Source organism: Phragmites australis, chromosome 18, assembly GCF_958298935.1.
Source record: "Phragmites australis chromosome 18, lpPhrAust1.1, whole genome shotgun sequence".
NCBI classification, from domain to species: Eukaryota; Viridiplantae; Streptophyta; class Magnoliopsida; order Poales; family Poaceae; genus Phragmites; species Phragmites australis.
The window spans coordinates 5,081,273-5,100,351 of record NC_084938.1 but is presented as its reverse complement, the minus strand read 5'-3'; the positions used below and the strand labels follow the sequence as shown (position 1 = coordinate 5,100,351).

At 39.2% G+C, this 19,079-nt stretch overlaps 1 protein-coding gene across 1 annotated transcript; it reads right to left on the bottom strand.

The window, feature by feature from the left end:
• Positions 1-13,214: 13,214 nt before the first annotated feature.
• On the bottom strand, positions 13,215-18,196 carry LOC133898913 (pentatricopeptide repeat-containing protein At3g59040-like). The gene is made up of 7 exons (XM_062339722.1): positions 18,039-18,196; positions 16,598-16,916; positions 16,172-16,462; positions 14,817-15,065; positions 14,591-14,715; positions 14,064-14,162; positions 13,215-13,979 (listed from the first exon to the last, which is right to left on the bottom strand). Exons 1-7 carry the CDS (start codon positions 18,092-18,094, stop codon positions 13,310-13,312), a joined length of 1,809 nt encoding a protein of 602 aa, XP_062195706.1. The 5' UTR covers positions 18,095-18,196; the 3' UTR covers positions 13,215-13,309.
• Positions 18,197-19,079: the final 883 nt, after the last annotated feature.

Below are 19,079 nucleotides of genomic sequence, written 5' to 3'. Positions count from 1 at the left end.
ATTGACTTCAGCCAGCCGAACCAATGCAACCATATCTGGAAATAATACTCCGGTGTATACAACATCCATCACCGGATCATCTGGTGCCTTGAACTTCGTTCTTCAACACTTGACACCCTCTTTGTGTAAATTAGTCCGGTGTTAAGCCTCCGGTGTGTACAACACACGCACTGACCTTCTGATGAACTTCTTCTGTCCATTTGCATTGTTCATTGTCTGGTGTGTGCAACACATTGATCACCAAACCGTCCGATACTTTGATCTTCAACGTTAATGGCTGCAACCTTCTCTGGTAGAAATACTCCGGTGTGTATATTTGCTAATCACCGAATCTTCTAGTGAGGTCTTCAGCCCTCTTTCCCCCTTTGTCTGATATGCTCCGGTGTGTTTAGCATCCAGAGCATCGGACCATCTGGTGAGACAAATTTTCCTAGTACTTCTCCAATTCAGTCCAACTTTGTCCTAGCTATGGTAGCTTCTTCATGTATTACATTCATGAGACCTACTAACATATATATTCTTGACAAACATGTTAGTTCTATTGACTATGTTGTCATTAATCACCAAAATCACAATCATGATATAATAGGGCTATCTTCGCTACAGAACGGCGGTGTCGCGAGAGCTCACTGGCGAAGGAAAATTGACGGGATTTGGGGTGTGAGTGCGGTGATAAGAAAGGAGCCTCGACCGGGGGTTTGATTTAGGTTTTATAGATGCGGAGGAGCGGATTGAATTGGTCGGCGGGTTAAAGCGGTAGAGGAGAGGATTTCGCGTCAGTTTCCATGTTTAAGGCAGCCACTTGTGATTTGATTCCTGCTGCAATTAGAGGACTCGATAGGATTGAATCGGGCGCTGGTGCAACAGAAAAGGAAGGGGAGGATTCAGGGAAGGGGAAGGAGATGACAAGCAGGACCCACATGGCAGTGACGAAGAGTGATAGAAAGAGAGAAATCAAAGAGGGAGAGAGAGAGAGAGAGAGGGGGGGGGGAGGGGAAAAAATAGGTGTGACAGTACACCTTCAACAACCATGACTTGATAACTTAATATATGGAATAGGGTTCCATTTGCTGGTGAAACTTTGGTGGTAATCAGTTTTACGAAAACTCATACATGGCAAAAAATGAAAAAAAAACTTTGATTGAATTCGGTAGAGTTTCAATTGGTCACGGGTAAATTTTGCTTGTCATCATCTGCACATTTTATTCCATGTGAAAACTTTTGTTAAATCCCCATTGCTGCCACCAATGGCGTTTACCAGACCCCCTGATTAAAAAAAAAATTTAACTGGTAAATGAAACTCTGATTCAGAAATAGATCAAGAAATCCATTTGCTTAACGACAATGAACTTCTCCAAGCCAACTGGGTTGCCCTTTTTGGCAGGCACTTGTTGTTAGATCATCTCCAACTATATTCCTTTTATTTCGTTTTCTTTCCGATTCCCTTCTCCATTCTCATTCCCTTTATTTTCTCTCGTCTCCAACAGCTTCCCTTCGAAGGGAATCACGAAGGGAAATGAGAGAATCTAGTCCTGAAGAGAATAACTTTGAAAATCCCTTTCGTGACGGGAACCATAAAGCAAAACCGTTGGAACGCTGAAGGAAACGAAAATACCTTCACGACGGGATTTTCGTCAAAAAAAAAAACATTTGGCCATGGTCTTACCAGCATATCATGAGATTGAGAATGTTACCAAGACATGCTATTCTGCCATCCTACATTGCTTTGCTCCGAAGAAGGATTGCTGATCATGATACGTGAAGGACAGGAACATGTGCCTGGGCCTCGGTGTCCAGAAAAGCATGCATGCTTTACACTCGAGGCCTACTGATTTAGCCACTTCAAATTTATTGCAAGGACAAGATTCTCCAAGATGGTGTGCAGCATGCTTGTCTATGCATGTTTGGTGCTGAAAACCACAAGCATAAACTCTTGAGAAAAACTATTACTACTAGCAAGTAGCAACATGTTTATATTTGTACCTGCTGAGATCTGTTTGAGCAATGACAATGGATGGTTCCATTTCAGATTCAGAAGCAGACAGCAATTGATGTCCTCATGAGTCACTCATGTCTTGGAACTAAAAGACATCAGAAAGAGTAATTACACGTTTTCCTTGATGAACATGCTTCTTACCAACCAATACAAAAATGGAAGAACAAAGTATGTTTAACTGTTTCAAGGTTTTGAGAAAGGAAGAACAACATTTGTCAGCTAAAAGAAACATGCTCATCTGAATATCTGATGGACCATATTAGCAAATGTTACTATTTACAAACTAAAAAACAAATAAATTGGACAGTTATGTCAATTAGCCACTCCACTCTGATGCACCTGCCAGTTGATGCAGTGTGTCTCCTTCCAAGAGCAGCTAAAGCTAAGCCCTTTTCTAAAAAAAAACACTAAAGCTAAGCCCTAGTTGCAACCCTTAGCCTGCGACCATTATGCTAGTGAAACGTAGTGCATCATTTGATACGGAGATAGTAACCTGGCTGGAAGCTTGCAGAAATGGAGAAATGATGAGGCCTGCACACTGAATCACGCCAACCTACCCCATTTAGGTGCAGCAGCATCAGCAGTTCATGTAGGAGTAGGAGAAATGATTCTTTCTAAGAACATTATTTGGTTGGATTTGTTTTCTGCTGATGTGCTTAAGGTAAATTAATCAGCCTAAGTATTGGATATCACACTGAGATTCATCAGCCTTGGACGCACCAAAAATACTATCATACCCAAAGGCCCAATCCTTCAGGATTTTTTTCCTAGGCCGTTTTTTCAGCCTAATTGTAGAAGCCACAAAATTCAGCATGTCCTGATCCAACCAACCCAGTGCAGTCCGTTATTCCTTTTTTCCCTCAAAAGAAAAAAACCAATGCAGATACAGGACAAGAGATCTTTTTTGATGCTTTAAAGAAAAGAGAGATCTTTTGATGGTTGACAGTCATGGGTTGTCAATATTTTTTTTGAAACATGAATTGTTTAAACTTTTCTTACATGAATTGTTCACGGGCTCACTACAAGTAGTTAATTTTGACTTTTGAGCATGGACTGATCATAATTTTATTCAGATTCATGCACGAACCATAGAAATTCAAATTTTATTCAGATTCATGCCCTTAATTCAAAACTGTCCATACTAAAAACAGGTATAATAAACAATTTTGCTTTGAAATTGTTCGCGTTTCTATAAATATGATGAAGTGGTGCACCCCTTCGTTTTGGTTCTAGATTCGCCCCTGGATGAAAGAGCAGACGTGATGTCAAAGGTCTTGAGTTTGAGGTCACCTCACTAAGCTATCACCGGACTACACCGATGCACACACAGGATTGCAAATACTGACGTGCGAGAAGTCCCCAACCACTAGTAGAAATGCATGCCTTCCCTCAATAACCGAAGCTTTTGAATTTCTATGGTTCGTGCATGAATCTGAATAAAATTATAATCAGTCCATGCTCAAAAGTCAAAATTAACTACTTGTAGTGAGCCTGTGAACAATTCATGTAAGAAAAGTTTACCATTCACTGATGAAGCTTAGGAACAAGCTCAACATACTAATTAAGGGCTCCCAAAATTTTCCAAATCGGTCCGGATTTTGATTCACTTTTGGGATCTTTTCTCTACATTGAAGGGCAGAAAACCAAGAACCACCTTATTAGTAGCTTTCACAACAACAAAAGGGACCAATGTTTATTCGATGTTACAATACTTCTGCTCCAACATGAGCAACTCTACCCGGCACAAAGCAACTCTCTCTCATCTGGTACTACAAAGAGTAAACTACTGACCACTACTGTAGCGAAAACAAAAAGGATTTGAAGATGCCATCTGCTCAGACCAAAAAGAGAGCAAGACTATCCAGCTCCAAGTCCAAGCTCCATCTCTCTCCTATTAAACTCAGGCTTTGATCTTCAGGCACCCGGTTTTCGCCATGGGTGTGAGGAAAGCCGGCTTGCTGTCGGCAGAGGCCTCCTTGCTGTGGCTTGCATTGTGACAAGAAGGTGCCATTGGTGACTCCATGGCCTCCTTGTCATCCTCTGTAATTGTGTCGAGGATCCTCGGGAGCCTACAGCGGTTGATGATTGACGGCAACTTTGATGGCGCGACCTCCATTGTGATTCGGCCTTCGAGTTGAGCCATATATGCTATGGCAAGATATAGCCTATAAGGCCAAATTGTAAGGAAAATAGGAGAGGAGAGTTGAAGAGTAGGAAGAGAGAGTGCTCAAGGGGGCATTTGGCTATTGTTTAATATAGCTTTAGGATTGTGTTGGTGCTTGGCTCCCAAGAGGTTGCCTTTGCAGGTTTATATAGCCCATGCTCTATGAATATTTTGGTGTGCTTTGCGCATGGAAAATTGATGTGGTCCTGACAAGGGAAAATAGGATTCTAATTCCCTATAGGAGACTTTGTCAAGAATGAATGAGATGAAAGTGATTGTTGGAAAGAAACAAGATGAAAGTGATTGTTGGAAAGAAACAATGGCCATCAATCAGAAGATGACCACACATGTCAAGAGAGAATTCAGCGGTTGTGTAATCATGTTATGTGTACTGTTGTTGCTGTACATACCTTCTAACCGTGCAACTGTACGAACGAGAAAAAATAGGGGATTATATCTTTTTAGTGTCATTTTCAACAGACAAGGAATGCTTTCAGCAAAAACAGAATGAAAGAGAATACTAAAGGAAATTGCTTTAGATTTTTCTAATGAAAACCACGTATAAATTAGGAATTGATGAGCTCATTCGCAATGATATACTAGTCCACTGATATTTTGAGACTTTGGAAGGCATAGACACTCATTTGTTCTTACTTTCTGGTGGACCCTTTTTCTCATAATCATGCATATGGCGCAACATGGTAATTTGATGTTTTTTCAACATAAAAGAATTGAGCTCAGTAATATTTTCTTTTACCAGTGAATAATGCATGATGTGTTTTGCAATCTTAACATACTAAACATTTTCATACCTAATGTGAAAGTGGACATAACTAGGGAAAAGAAGATACAGTATCGTAGTATCATCCAAAACATATGAAAAGCACACTCGCAAAAAGAAAAAGGAACATGTCAAAAGCAGTTATTACTAGTAAACAAAAGAGATGTTTATCACACAATTCTTGCTTTACATTCAGTAGCAATTTTGCCAAAAAAAATCCTCAAAAGATCCACAATTTTTTTTAAAAAATGCACACTATGGATAGATCCAAAACAATGCATCTTACATGCACCTAATTTCTTTAGGTGCCTACTTCCCATAGACACCAAAAGGCACGTAGGCATTGCGCGATTTCCTTGCAGTATTGCTAGTTCTAATAAAACTAGACACAATTTTTGACGTAGCAGAGGTACACACGGAATTGTTGAACAATTTGTAGGGCTGACAAGGTATCCTCTCGGCGAGGGCAGCCACATGACGACGGAGAGAGGTTGTTTTCTCGCACCTTTTGGTAATGAATGAGTGAGGTAAGGACAGATTGCGAGGTGTGGTGTTGAACTGTTGATGTGTCCCTTCAACAACTCATGTGACCAAACACTAGCGCTCATCTATGGCAGAGGTTGCCACGTCCAATTTTGTTGTGTCCTACCCTAAAAGATAGGGGCCTTCCTGCTGTTGTGATTCAATGGTTATCCCGAAGATACTCCCTCCATTTCAAAATATAAAACACGGTTTAACTTTGTCACGGTCTTCAAAACTAAATTTTGACTGTTAATTTCTCTTGTCATGCATTGTTCATAGCAACAAAATCATATTCATAGTAACGTACTATCAAATATAAATCGAACGATGCCATATTTGTATACCAAAACCTCTATATCTTTAGACTAATCGCTAGTTAAAGATTAAAAAGTTTGAATCTAGAATTGTGTGTGCACCTTATAAAAAGAAATGGAGTGAGTATCGAACTAGGGGCTGTTTGAAAAACATACATCTCACAGAAAGCAGTTCAGCTCCAGAGTTACAATAGGATTTTAATTTTTAAGCTAACAAATTACAATAGAGAAAAGAAAATAAATAAATAATAGAGAAAATAAATAAACAATAAATTTGACGACCTAGATGACGATAACTTGAGAGTTTTAAAAAGAAAATAAATAAATAATAGAGAAAAGAAAATAAAAACATTTGACCTTAGCAACATGGTACAGTGATGGATCCTCAATGGCGCCGCTGTTGTGCCATTCATTGCGCCAGCTCTCGGCCGGCGACGGCGTCAGTCGCCTGTCAATGGCCTCAACCTCGGCACATGCTCGACAGCAATGACCACCGGCCAACCCGCTGTGGCGCAAAGATAGCTGATGCCCCGTGCTCCATTCTGTCACGAAAGAGCGACGTTTTAGACAAGCTTATAGTGCCCTAAACATAAATTTGATTATTTTGACCATTGCTAAAATGTGTATTTAAAGACAAAATAAAATCACGATATTTTCACTCATACCATTTTCATATTAAAAATCTAAATATATGAAGATATTACAGATCAAAATTAAGATTACTTGATTGCACACTCTCCAAAACATCACCTTATATTTTGTTAACTAGAGGGACTAGTACAGCTCTGCTTTTCTGTGCTAATGATCATCAGTGACAGGAGAAGCAGGATTTTGATATGAAAACAGTGGGATGATGGGGGCCATTCATGCCCCAACCAGAATCCAAGAGGCAGCTGCAGCATGTTGTTGTCAAGCAGATTAGCAAGATCTGGCATGAGATCCAGCAGGTTATCTGAGGATCAGAGATGGGTGTTCCAATCGCAATGTACTCCGACCTTTTTCTCAGGTCTGCGAAAATTTATTCATGATAAGTATGATGATGAAGAACATGGAATATCCGCAATGTTTAAACCAGAATGCATGCAGAACAGGCATGGAGTTACCTTCGGAGAGGAAGATAATTTATGATGTTTAACACATATTAGGTGACGAACCACATCAACATATGTTAATCTTAGCAGTTCATTTCCGATTGGTAAGTAAAATCTGGAAGGAGACTCAGATTGGGCGTCAGAAAATTCAAGCTGTGTCACCATAGAATTTCATTTTTGATCTGATGTTTCCTTTTCACCATGACTGTTAACAATCGCCGCACAAAATAGGCAGTGAATAGTTATCACAACAGTGTATCTCGATTTCATGAACAGGTTGAATAAAATCCAGAAGATATCATGATGATCATATTAAACGTCAGCATGACGGGTGGAATGACTGACAGCCATAGTTCAGGTTACATGCCCCCCAAAAAAAGTGCTAGGGAAGCTAGTGTGTCAAAGACCTATGTCCTACAAAACTTGTGATTTCTCAAGGCAACCAAAGAACTTTGGAAAAATGAGTCAATGACTATAGTTTCTTTTAGTTAGATTTGACTTACTCAACCTTTTAGTTATATTCAGCCGTACACTAGAGTTGTATAAAAGCTTTATCGGGTCTTTAGAAAACCCACCAATCTCCAACAGCTGACAGAACGGGGAAAAGGATTAAAATCTCGACAAACTTTAAGAACTCCAAGTTCAAGTTTCCCTTTTTATGAGAATCATAGATGCCAGCCAACCCAAAGTGTGTAGAAGTTTCATACCGTACCTGTTAGAAATAAAACACGACAGTGTCAAATACGAGACACGATTTTTACGTGGAAAACCCTTGCGGGAAAAAACCACGGACGTCAATCGGCGATCTTCACTATATCAGGAATGTGTACAATACAGTGGATTACAATGAGCCTCTTAGCTCTTCTTGCAGCTTACAAGATATATTTATAGGGGTGGACATATATGACTCGAGTCTAATACGGACTGTTTCGGAATACGGGCCGAAGGTGTCCCTTGTCTGGCCTAACAAGAATTCCAACAAGAATTCGGATCACAATCCAACAAACTCCACCTTAGGATGAATTTCATCTCGTAGCAAATAAAAAATCATCAATAAACTCCCTTCAATAATAAATATCACCGACGCCAAAAGTCTCTAGGACTCAAACTGTAACACCAACTAAACTTGAGCATAACTCAAATTTAGTAGTAGAAACTGACTTTGTCATCATATCAGCAGGATTATCATGAGCACTTATCTTGTATATTTTAATATCACCTTGAGCAATGACATCTCGAATATAATGATACCTCACATCAATGTGCTTTGTTCTTTCATGAAACATTTGATCCTTTGTAAGACAAATAGCACTTTGACTATCACAAAATATATTAATGCAAGAATTATCTCCATAAAGCTCAGTGTACAAACCTCTCAGCCAAACAGCTTCTTTGCATGCTTTAGAAATAACCATATATTCAGCTTCAGTAGTTGATAAAGCAACAGTAGCCTGCAAACATGCTTTTCAACTAACAACACAACCACTAACGGTGAAAACATAACCTATGAGAGATCTCCTCTTATCCAAATCACCAGCATAATCTGAGTCAACATAACCAACAAGTCCATCTCTAGATTTTTCAAACTGCAAACAAGCATTAGAAGTACCACGCAGATATATGAAAATCCACTGAATAGCTTTCCAATGCTTTTTTACCAGAATTAACCATGAATCTACTAACAACACTCAGTGCATGAGATAAATCAGGACGAGAGCAGACCATGGCATACATAAATGAACCAACTGCACTAGAATATGGAACTCTAGATATGTACTCAATATCATACTCTGACTCAGAATATAGAGCTGAAGATAATTCGAAATGAGTAGCTAATGGAGTACTCACTGGTTTTGCATTACGCATATTGAAACGACGAAGGACCTTCACAATATAACCTTGCTGACTAAGATATAACTTGTCAGCTTTCTTGTCTTTAATGATCTCCATGCCAAGAATTTTCTTTGCTGCACCTAAATCCTTCATCTCAAATTCATTACTCAACTGTGATTTCAATTTGGCTATTTTTGATTTATCCTTTGCAGCAATCAACATATCATCGATATAGAGAAGCAAATAAATAGCTGAACCATTAACAGTCTTCAAATAGACACAGCTATCATAATCAGAATACTTAAAACCATTAGAGAGCTTAAAGGAGTCAAACCTCTTGTACCACTGTCTAGGGGACTGCTTCAAACCATAAGAGATTTCTTTAATTTACAGACAAAGTCTTTTTTTCCAGGAATAACAAAACCTTCAGATTGATCCATATAAATGTCTTCATCTAACTCCCCATATAAAAATGCAGTTTTAACATCTAATTGCTTAAGTTCATAATCACGCATAGCAACAATGCTGAGTAAAGTGCGAATAGAACTATGCTTCATAACAGGGGAGAATACATCATTATAATCAATACCTGGAATCTGGTTATAGCTTTTTGCAACCAACCTTGCCTTATACCTTGCTGCTTCATTAGGAGAAATACCCTCCTTTCTTTTGAAAATCCACTTGCAACGAACATGCTTCTTCTCTTTTGGCAATTTGACTAAATCCCAAGTACAATTCTTTTCAAGTGACTCCATCTCATCTCGCATTACAGTCATCTAATTATTGCAATCAGCAGAAGTAATAGCCTCATTGTAATTAGAAGGTTCTGCATTACCTTCAACTTCTTCTGCACAACTCAGAGCATAAACAACAATATTACACTCCTCAATTAACCTCTTGGGTAGATTAATTTACCTTCTAGGTCTATCAACTGCAATAGAATGTTGTGTAGGCTGCACAACGGATAAAGAATGTGAAACACTAGATGAGTCATGATCAATAAATAAATTTTTAGCAATATGTGTATCTTGGACAATGGTATCTGGTGTACTTTCTGCATTAATAAAATGCTCCACCTGCATGCTAGAACTCTGTTGACTCTGAACAGGAGCATTTGGCAACATAGCAGATTCATTAAAGACAATATTCCTGCTAATCACTACATTTTATGTTGCAGGATTCCACAATTTATAACCTTTAACACCAGATTTATAACCAAGAAAGATGCACTTAATAGCTCTAGGCTCCAATTTACCATTATCAACGTGAGCATAGGCAGGACAACCAAAAACTCTCAATTCTGAATAATCAGCTGGAGAACTAGACCATACCTTAATTGGAGTTTTCTTATCAATAACAATGTTGGGTGATCGATTAATAAGATAGCAAGCAGTGGAAGCGGCTTCAGCCCAAAAACGCCTATGCATACCTGCATTAGACAACATGCAACAGGCCCTCGAGATGATAGTTCTGTTCATATGTTCAGCTACACCGTTTTGTTGTGGAGTACCAGGAACAGTGTAGTGTCTCACAATACCTTCAGACTTACAATATGAATCAAATTCATCAGAACAGAATTTCATCCCATTATCAGTGCGAAGCTTCTTTACCTTCTTTTCGATTTGCCTTTCAACCATAACCTTCCACTCTTTAAATGCTTCTGATTTATGCTTCAAGAAATAAGGTCAAACTCTTCTCGAGTAATCACCAATAATAGTTAACATATAACGAGAACCACCTAGTGAAGACCTACGAGATGGTTCCCATAAATCAGAATGCACATAATCAAGAATACCTTCTGTTGTATGAACCGAAGTGTTGAATTTCACCCTCTTATACTTGCCAAAAATACAATACTCACAATTTTAGCTTGCCGATACTATGTCCATCAAGAAGACCTCTCTTGCTCTATTCTACCAAACCAAGTTCATTCATATGCCCAAGACGCATATGCCAAAGATTAGTAGCATCAGAATCTGATAATGAATGTGAACTTACAGCGGCATCACCTGTGATTGTAGTGCCTCGGAGATGATATAAATTAGCATATTTCAAATCACTTTTCATTACAATAAGAGAACCTTTTTTCAACTTTAAAATACCATCTCGATCTGACCAATCATACCCTTTATTATCAAGAGTACTCAAAGAAATAAGGTTCATTTTCATACCTAGAACGTGCCTCATATCTGTCAAGGTTCTAACAATGGCATCATGCATCTTTATCATAATTGATCCAATTCCAACAATTGGACGTGAGTTGTCATCACCCATCCTAACAGAACCAGCATCTTGAACAGAATTATAAGTTGTGAATCAATCTCTATGTATGCATATATGAAAAGACGCAGTAGAGTCAATAATCCAGTCATCACCACTACTAGCACATCCAATAAAAGCAACGAGAGTCCCTCCATCAGAACTATTATCAGAAGAAGCAACATATGCTTTACCTTCTTCAATAGATTTACCTTTCCTCTTTTCTTTATTCTTCAACTTGTCACATTCAGATATGTCATGATTATTTTTCTTGCAATACCTGCAGAACTTTTCTTTGCCCCTGGACTTTGAACGACTCTGTAACCGTTCGAACTTTTATCTCTTTGGCTATTATGCAAATTCATTTCCTTTGTCCTGCCACCACAATCAAACCTTCTCCATTAGAAGTAGAGCTATCAGTAGACACCATCTGTTTCATCTTTTCCTTGGCATGTAAGGCCTTATAAACTTCTTTCAAAGTTAGTGTATCATGACTGTATAATATGGTATCTCTGAAGTTTGCAAAAGAATTGGGTAATGAGCACAAAAGAATAAGACTCAAATCCTCATCATTATATTTTACCTTCATAGACTGTAGATCAGCAACGATCTCCTTAAAGACCGAAAGATGATTCAACACAGAACCACCCTCCTGTAATTTGTGCGTGAACAACTTTATCTTCAGATGCATTTTACTGGTTAGATCCTTGGACATGCAGATCGATTCCAGCTTTAGCTATAAAACAACAGTGATTTTCTCCTGCAAAACCTCCTGCAAAATATTGTTTGATAAATGAAGATGAATTTGTGACAAAGCCTTACGATTCTTTCTCTTTTCTTCATCAGACCAAGACTTTTGATCCTTATTTCCAAAATTATCAAGCGCATCATCTAGATCAATATGCGTAAGAATAGCCTGCATCTTTACTTGCTATATAGAAAACCTTGTATCATGATTTAACAGCGGAATATCATATTTCATAGAAGCCATGACGAAGAATAGTTAGCAACAAAATAGCTTGCAGCCCCTCTGGTACAACCCTGTGTGCACGAAAAAAAAACTGCAGAAGTCCTGGTACACTTTATGTATGTGCAGCAATAAAACAGCAAAGCTCCTAGTAGACTTCCTCGGGTGCACCTAGCAAAGATGCCAAGTTTTGGCTTTTCACGTGAGAGAGCAGGCGGGGTGTCCTCGGGACTTGAACCTCTTCATTTTTTTCTTTTCTTCACGGGAGAGCAGCCGGCATGAAACAACCTTTTCTTTTGATCTGATATGAGACGCGTGAAAAACGTCGGACGGACGACAACAGTGGCAGCGCGCGAATCGGCGAAGATGACGAAACCGATCCAGCAAAATCAACGAATCCCAGCGATGCGATCTGACGACGACGAAAACAGATCTATTTTTTTTTTTCTATTCTCGTGTATCCCGATCTGACTCTGATACCACTTGTTAGAAATAAAGTACGATAAGATCGAACACGAGATATAATTTTTATATGAAAAATCCTTGTGAAAAAAAAACAGGCACCAATCGACGATCTTCACTATATCAGAGATGTGTACAACACAGAGGATTACAATGAGTCTCTTAGCTCTCCTTGCAGCTTACAAGATATATTTATAGGGGTGGACACATATGACTCGAGTCTAATACGGACTGTTCCGGTATATAGGCCGAAGGCATCCCTTGTCTGACCCAACAAGAATTTTAACTAGAATTCGAATCACAATCCAACAGTAACAAATAATATCAATACATCCGCTGGCAGAAACTGGTCCCCTTAATAATGCATAACAGAGGATGTTTATGTTTATCTTAGCAACATCTTTGAAAGTTCTGGTATGTGAAGTTGCATTTCCTAAACAGCACGTTCCAATTTTACCCTATCAATAGCACATACATAATCGAACAGTGATTCGAGCATGAGTAACCAATTAGCAATTAGTTTAGAAACAATGATGAATGAACAACTGTCGAGAAGTTCAGTATACTCAATTACAGCAGTGTTGAGAAATATAAACTGCTGCAATTCTTACACAGCATGTGTGGTTGGCTGGGCGAGGTGGTTTGTGTTGGTGTTTGTATCCGATGGGGCTGCAACCAATCAGATATACATGTGGAACTTAACTGTTTGGCTATTTATCGGCAGTTACACCACAGGAATCCACAATTGCCCTTCTACCTTACCTCATTTTCCTTCGATTGACAAAGCAAGACAGAAACGTCATTCAGAGTTCAAGATAAGCTCTGTTGACATTTCAAGTATATCATTAATCCCTTCGTATAGGAAATGCCATCATGCAATCATGAGTTTGCGAAACAAATATACACCAAGATTTATGACATCAACTTGCAAAATTTAGTTCTCTCTTATCTTTGAAAGAAACAAAATTGAACTCTTCATCGTCCTCATCCTCATAATCATCGTCATCGTTGTCCTCCTCCTCATCAAAAGCATAGTTACCAGCCCTGATCCTACCATTTAGATCACTTCTTGAGGATGTATTGTCTAATGAACGGTGAATTCCAGCATCAGTTTGTCTATCTTCATGCTCATCAGCACCATCCACCTCTTCATCACCGGGTTTCACTTCCAGCTGAATTACATCATTCCCTACCAACTCATTTGCTTCTTGTTCTTCTTCTTGTGTTTTGGCAAGTGAAAGTAGGATATTTTTTGCTTTCTGGTCTGGTGGGTATCCACGAGTTTCCATTTCTTTGAACCAAATGACAGCATTTCCAAAATCTGAGTTCCTGCCATGTACATCCATGATGGTAGTATAGATAGTCTGGTTGGGTTCAACACCCTGGATCCGCATTCTCTCATACACCCGCATAACTTTCTCAACATTATTTAACTTTGAATACCCTTTCATCAGTGTTCCATAAACAACAACATTGGGTTTCAAACCATCCTCTTTGATCCTACGGAAGAATTTCTCAGCTCCATCCATGTTGGAAGCATTTACATAAGCTAATATCAATGTTGTATAAGAGCAGAGATCAGGCTCAACCCTGCAAAAGAAAACAGTGTGATAAGGTGAGAAACCGACCGCTCAATTTATTTATGAATTTCAAGCAGAATGACAAGGGTTGTACCTGTGTCTTCTCATTGCCTTGAAAACTGTGTTAGCCTCTTCTACCAATCCAGATATTGCAAATGCATCAAGCAAAATGTTATATGATTTGCGTGTCGGCCTGGGAAATAGCATCAAAATATCATACTTCAGAATACTACTAACAAGAACACATCAATCTCAAGCAGCTATTCTCCACTGAAAATTTGATTAACTACACATATGGTTTTCAGCATATGCATGCAACAAGATTAATGCTTAAGAGTGACACATATTCAATGAAATACAAAAAACTTCCAGAAAAAAACTGATGCTAAAATTTTAACCAGATCCCAAGCATCCTGGTTTCTGTACCTAATCCAAAACTCTGAAGCTTCTTAGATCTTTCACTAACTAGGGCTAAAAGTCCTTTAAAAAAAGGGAATAAGGAAGATTCTCCAAAAACGCTTCCTGGATCTACCAAAACAGCATTTGCATATTTTTATGTAGCCCAGCTTGATGATCAATCCTCAAGCTGTATTAAGACAGGAAACAGTGATAGAGAAGGACCTGACTCCAGCATCAAGCATCTCTTCAAAAACTGCCAATGCTTCTTCTTCCCTCCTGGATTTCCCATAAGCTTTGATGAGCAGGGAATAGCTCACAACATCCGGTTTTAGCCCAGCTCTTTGCATCTAAAATTCATGGTATTTATCAGGAAAAAGAATAATGATTTACTCCATAACATCACAACTGCTCACTGATTGTTTGATAGTGCAATTAAGCGGAAAAGTACCTGATCATAAATACTCGAAACTTCCTTGTAATCTGTTTCAAAGGACATCAAACTATTAAAAGTGACAGTAGATAGTGGAATTCTTCTCTCGGACATCTGTGCAACTAGCTTACGAGCCTGGGCATAGTCACCAGCTTTCTTGTACATATAAATCATCATATGAAACATCTTCTGGTCTGGCTTAAAAGAAGCTCTTTTTTCACTAAGAAGGTCCTCGAATATAGCTTCGGCTTCCTTATATTTGTCACCCTGTCAGCAATCACCAATAAATATATTATGGACAAGAATATGAGTTCACGGAATCCAGAATCGACATAGCTAGTTTCTGAAGGGATTAATTATATGATGAATTAATTTGCAATTATGACAGTTTATGTAAGTTTACAATAGGCCAAAAGTATGAGTTAGACTATATGAAACTTGAGAGGTTATATAAGCAGAAAAAATATCGCATAAATTAAGGGCACAGCATTCCCCTCTATGTGTATTTCAAAACCTGAAAGCTCAATCATGCACCATCAGTCTGACTAGCCAAAACGGGTTTACTGGATTGCTATCAATTGATCCTAAAAGGTTATTCACCAGATGCTAAGACAATATGGGACTAAGCCCACTCACACCAAGGTTTCACAGGTACTATGCTGCCAACTTGGTCTCACAGACAAAAAATGGCCACCCATTGATGGCAGACGAAAACCTACTACCTGCTCGCTACCTTCATCAGCAATGAAAAGCACTAGTGTAGAAACATCATGCTAAAATGATAGTGCTTCGAGGAAATGACTTGGAGGCATTTGATTTACAACAAGATGGGACCATGCCCTTACAAATCGTTGTTGAAGTCAATGCCATCTTCTAGCCACTAAACGGTCATGTTTTGCATCTCATAGGTTTAAATCATATATGATGAATTCTCTAAATGATTGGTGGTCCGACTGGAAGTTTTCTGTGTACCTCAAATAACAGGTAAAATTGGGAGTTCTACATAAAATAGTATGATGGGCCTTGGAAGTTCTGCAATGCATGGCAAATGCACAAGTACATGGCAATGTGAACACTACTATGCATAGGAAGTCTAGAATACATCATTGTTTTGCAAAGGCTTCAGCTGAGAGATACTAAAATTTTGAGAAGTGAAGTAACTAGAATCTGTATGGCTAATTTAAAAGTTTGTTATTGCAAAAAAGGAATCAGGAAACTGTAAACATTTAATAAGCTGAACCAAAGTAGTAGAGTGGCCTGTCACCATTGGAATTGACAAAGAGTAATGGTTAAATATGGGACTAGTTTCTCATCTATTTTTAGTGGCTAAACCATTAGAGTATGTATATAATATACAACAGCTAAATACTAACCTCAACTAAAGATTTCAAAATGATTTGATATGTCACAGGTGATGGTTCAGGGCCTGATGTTTGCATCCTATGGAATACTGCTTCAGCCTTACCGTACTGCTTAGCTCTTCCATATGCTTCCATCAGGGCAGTCTGAGATATCACACTAGGCTGGCGACCTTTATTGTTCATGTACTTTAGGACCCTTTCCGCCCTTCTAAAATCCCCCAACTTTCCATAAGCCGTTACAAGCATCAAGAAGTCCATCTCACTGAAGTCCCACCAATGCTGTGTTCTAAGCCATTCAAGAATCTGAAAGAAAAAGCATACAAAATCAAATATTTTTAAATCCCTCGATGCAGATTATTTGTGTATTGAAGAATTGCAGGTAGCTGTTTCATCACCAAGCTAGTTTCTATATGGGTCATCTGCTGCAAGTGAACATACCTCACTGACAATATTCCATTTTTTCAATTGTTTGAACCGCACAAGAGTCCCAAGAACCACATCTCTCGGCAGTGGCTCTTTCTTGCTTCGCTGAGTTTTCAGAATGGATACAGCCGATCCTGACTCTTCTATCTCCCTCATCATTCTCCTCCAATTCTTCTGCTCAGCCTCATCAGCAGCATCCTTGAAGACTTCCTCTTTCTTTTTCCTTTGCATAAACTTTCTGGTTGCCAACATCCCACGGCAAACGACCTCAAGCCTCCGATTGCTCTTGATCTTCACATTGCAGATAGGTAATCCAGAGGATACTTTTGCTTTGCTGAAACAGTCAACACGTTTCAACAGAGTTAAACAAGGGGGGAAATCATCATCACAGGAAAAAGAAAAATGCAACACATTTAAATGCTTGTCGATTTATTAATTATACTGAAACAACATGATACAACTGTTTTCTTTTTATTCTGAAGTAGAGATAACATGAAACTTGAGTTTTTCAGTGAACAGTGATCAAGAAATGAATTAGAATCTACTGGATGCAAAAGCTTTGCAAATCACATGCCCATCAAACAGCAGATAATATCTTTCCTATTCTTTACCCAATGAATATGACATCAGTAGATAACTAGTAAATGCCACTTCCACATTTTCAAGCATCAAGCTTGAAGAGAATGGAAGATCAATGACTACTACAAATAAATCAAACATCCCCAAGCCTGGGACTCTTATAACCTACTAAGCACCCAGAATACACATCACCGCACCCTGTCAATAAATGGCTCAATAGTGACATTCACTCTGGAAAAGCACAAACACAAAATCATGGGATTGCACGAAATTTGAGCGACACAATTTTAGTTTTCAATCGAAAGATGAACCGGGAATAACGTAAAAGTAACATTTTTCCACCTCAAAGAACGGCACACATTTAGACCGAACACTTCAATGGAAACAGAGACCCCAGCTTAAATGGCTCGTTAACCATACATCACACAAGCAAAAGCAACTAGTCCCTCAGCAAGCCAAGATAACTCCGTCCAAGATCACATTCTCACTCCGCGAAATCCGCGCGCCCCCGCCGTGCAAACCGTCGTCGGCTGGCCTAAGTACACACAACCACCCGCGGATTAGGGACCTCGCCATGGCTCTCGAGCAAATTACCACTCCCCGCCAAAGAAAAAGAACACCACTCCCCGAAAACCCGGCAGCTTCACCATTCCACACGAACCAACAGAGTCCCAGGGAGGCGACTAGCTCCAAACCCGCACCGCGAATTACAGAGCGAAAACAGCAAACCGCCGCACGGATGGAAAGAGCGTCCCCACGGTTCGGTTCTTGGAAGGGCAGCCGCACCGGCACCCCACCCACTCACAGGCACAACGCGCAACGAATTGCCGGAGGGAAACCTAAACCAACCCGGGGAGGAGAAAGAAAGGGTCAGTACCAGAGGCTGGAGGGGAAGGAGAGCGGGGACTGCGACCCTATTGCCGTCACCTCCATTGGAGCAGGCGCAGGAGGAGAGAGCGGCAGCCTTATCGGCTACAGCAAGTAGGGAGAGCTAGCAGAGGAGAACGTCTCTCTCGTTAGAGGAACTCCAGCTCAATCCCTATTTCTGATTTGAGAATTTCCTATCTAATTTTTTTTCTTTATTTTCTAACGTGCTTCAATCGATTTCTTAATTTTGCCTCCCTATAATCTACTCACCTCTATTTTACTAATATCTTATAACTAATAAATAACAGTTTCATATTTAAACAATATTATTTTTGACGGCTATATTTCAAACGGCTAAATTTTTAACGGATATATTTCTAACGACTACATTTCTAACGGCTACATTCCAACGGCTACATTTTTCACCTCTATACATACATGCCTATTCACCTAGTTCCTACACCAAGTCATTGGCCTTGTTGTTCGTTCTCTGTCTGAAGTGAGTCGATGCTCTCTCTTAGATTTGTCATCGTCATCGGATGATGACGACGACGAACTCATCCTTACCACATTACACCAATCACACACTCAATATCAGGCTATGAATTCTCCACGATGGGGCAGTTCTATGCTCGAATGTCAGTATATCCATCGCGACAGAGAAGACATGCATTAGAGGTTGTACAACAATTATTTTTCAGATGATCCGACTTACGGGCCATCTTTCTTCGGCGTAGGTTTGCAACTAGTCCATTTTTTGTTCATATTCTCTGTTCATCCTATTCTTTGTGCATGTTTTCTCATTCTTATTTTTTCGCTCAGGTTTAGAATGGCTCATTCTTTGTTTCTTCGTATAGTGAAAGCTGTAGAGCAACATGATGATTATTTTGTGCAAAAGAGATGCAAATAGATGCCTTGGGTTATCTTGTTTGCAGAAGATTGCTGCAGCATACATGATGATAAGTTATAGAGCACCAGTAGATTTTATGGATCAATATATTCGTATTGGTGAAAGTACTATTATAGAGAGTCTTAGAAGGTTTGTCGGAGC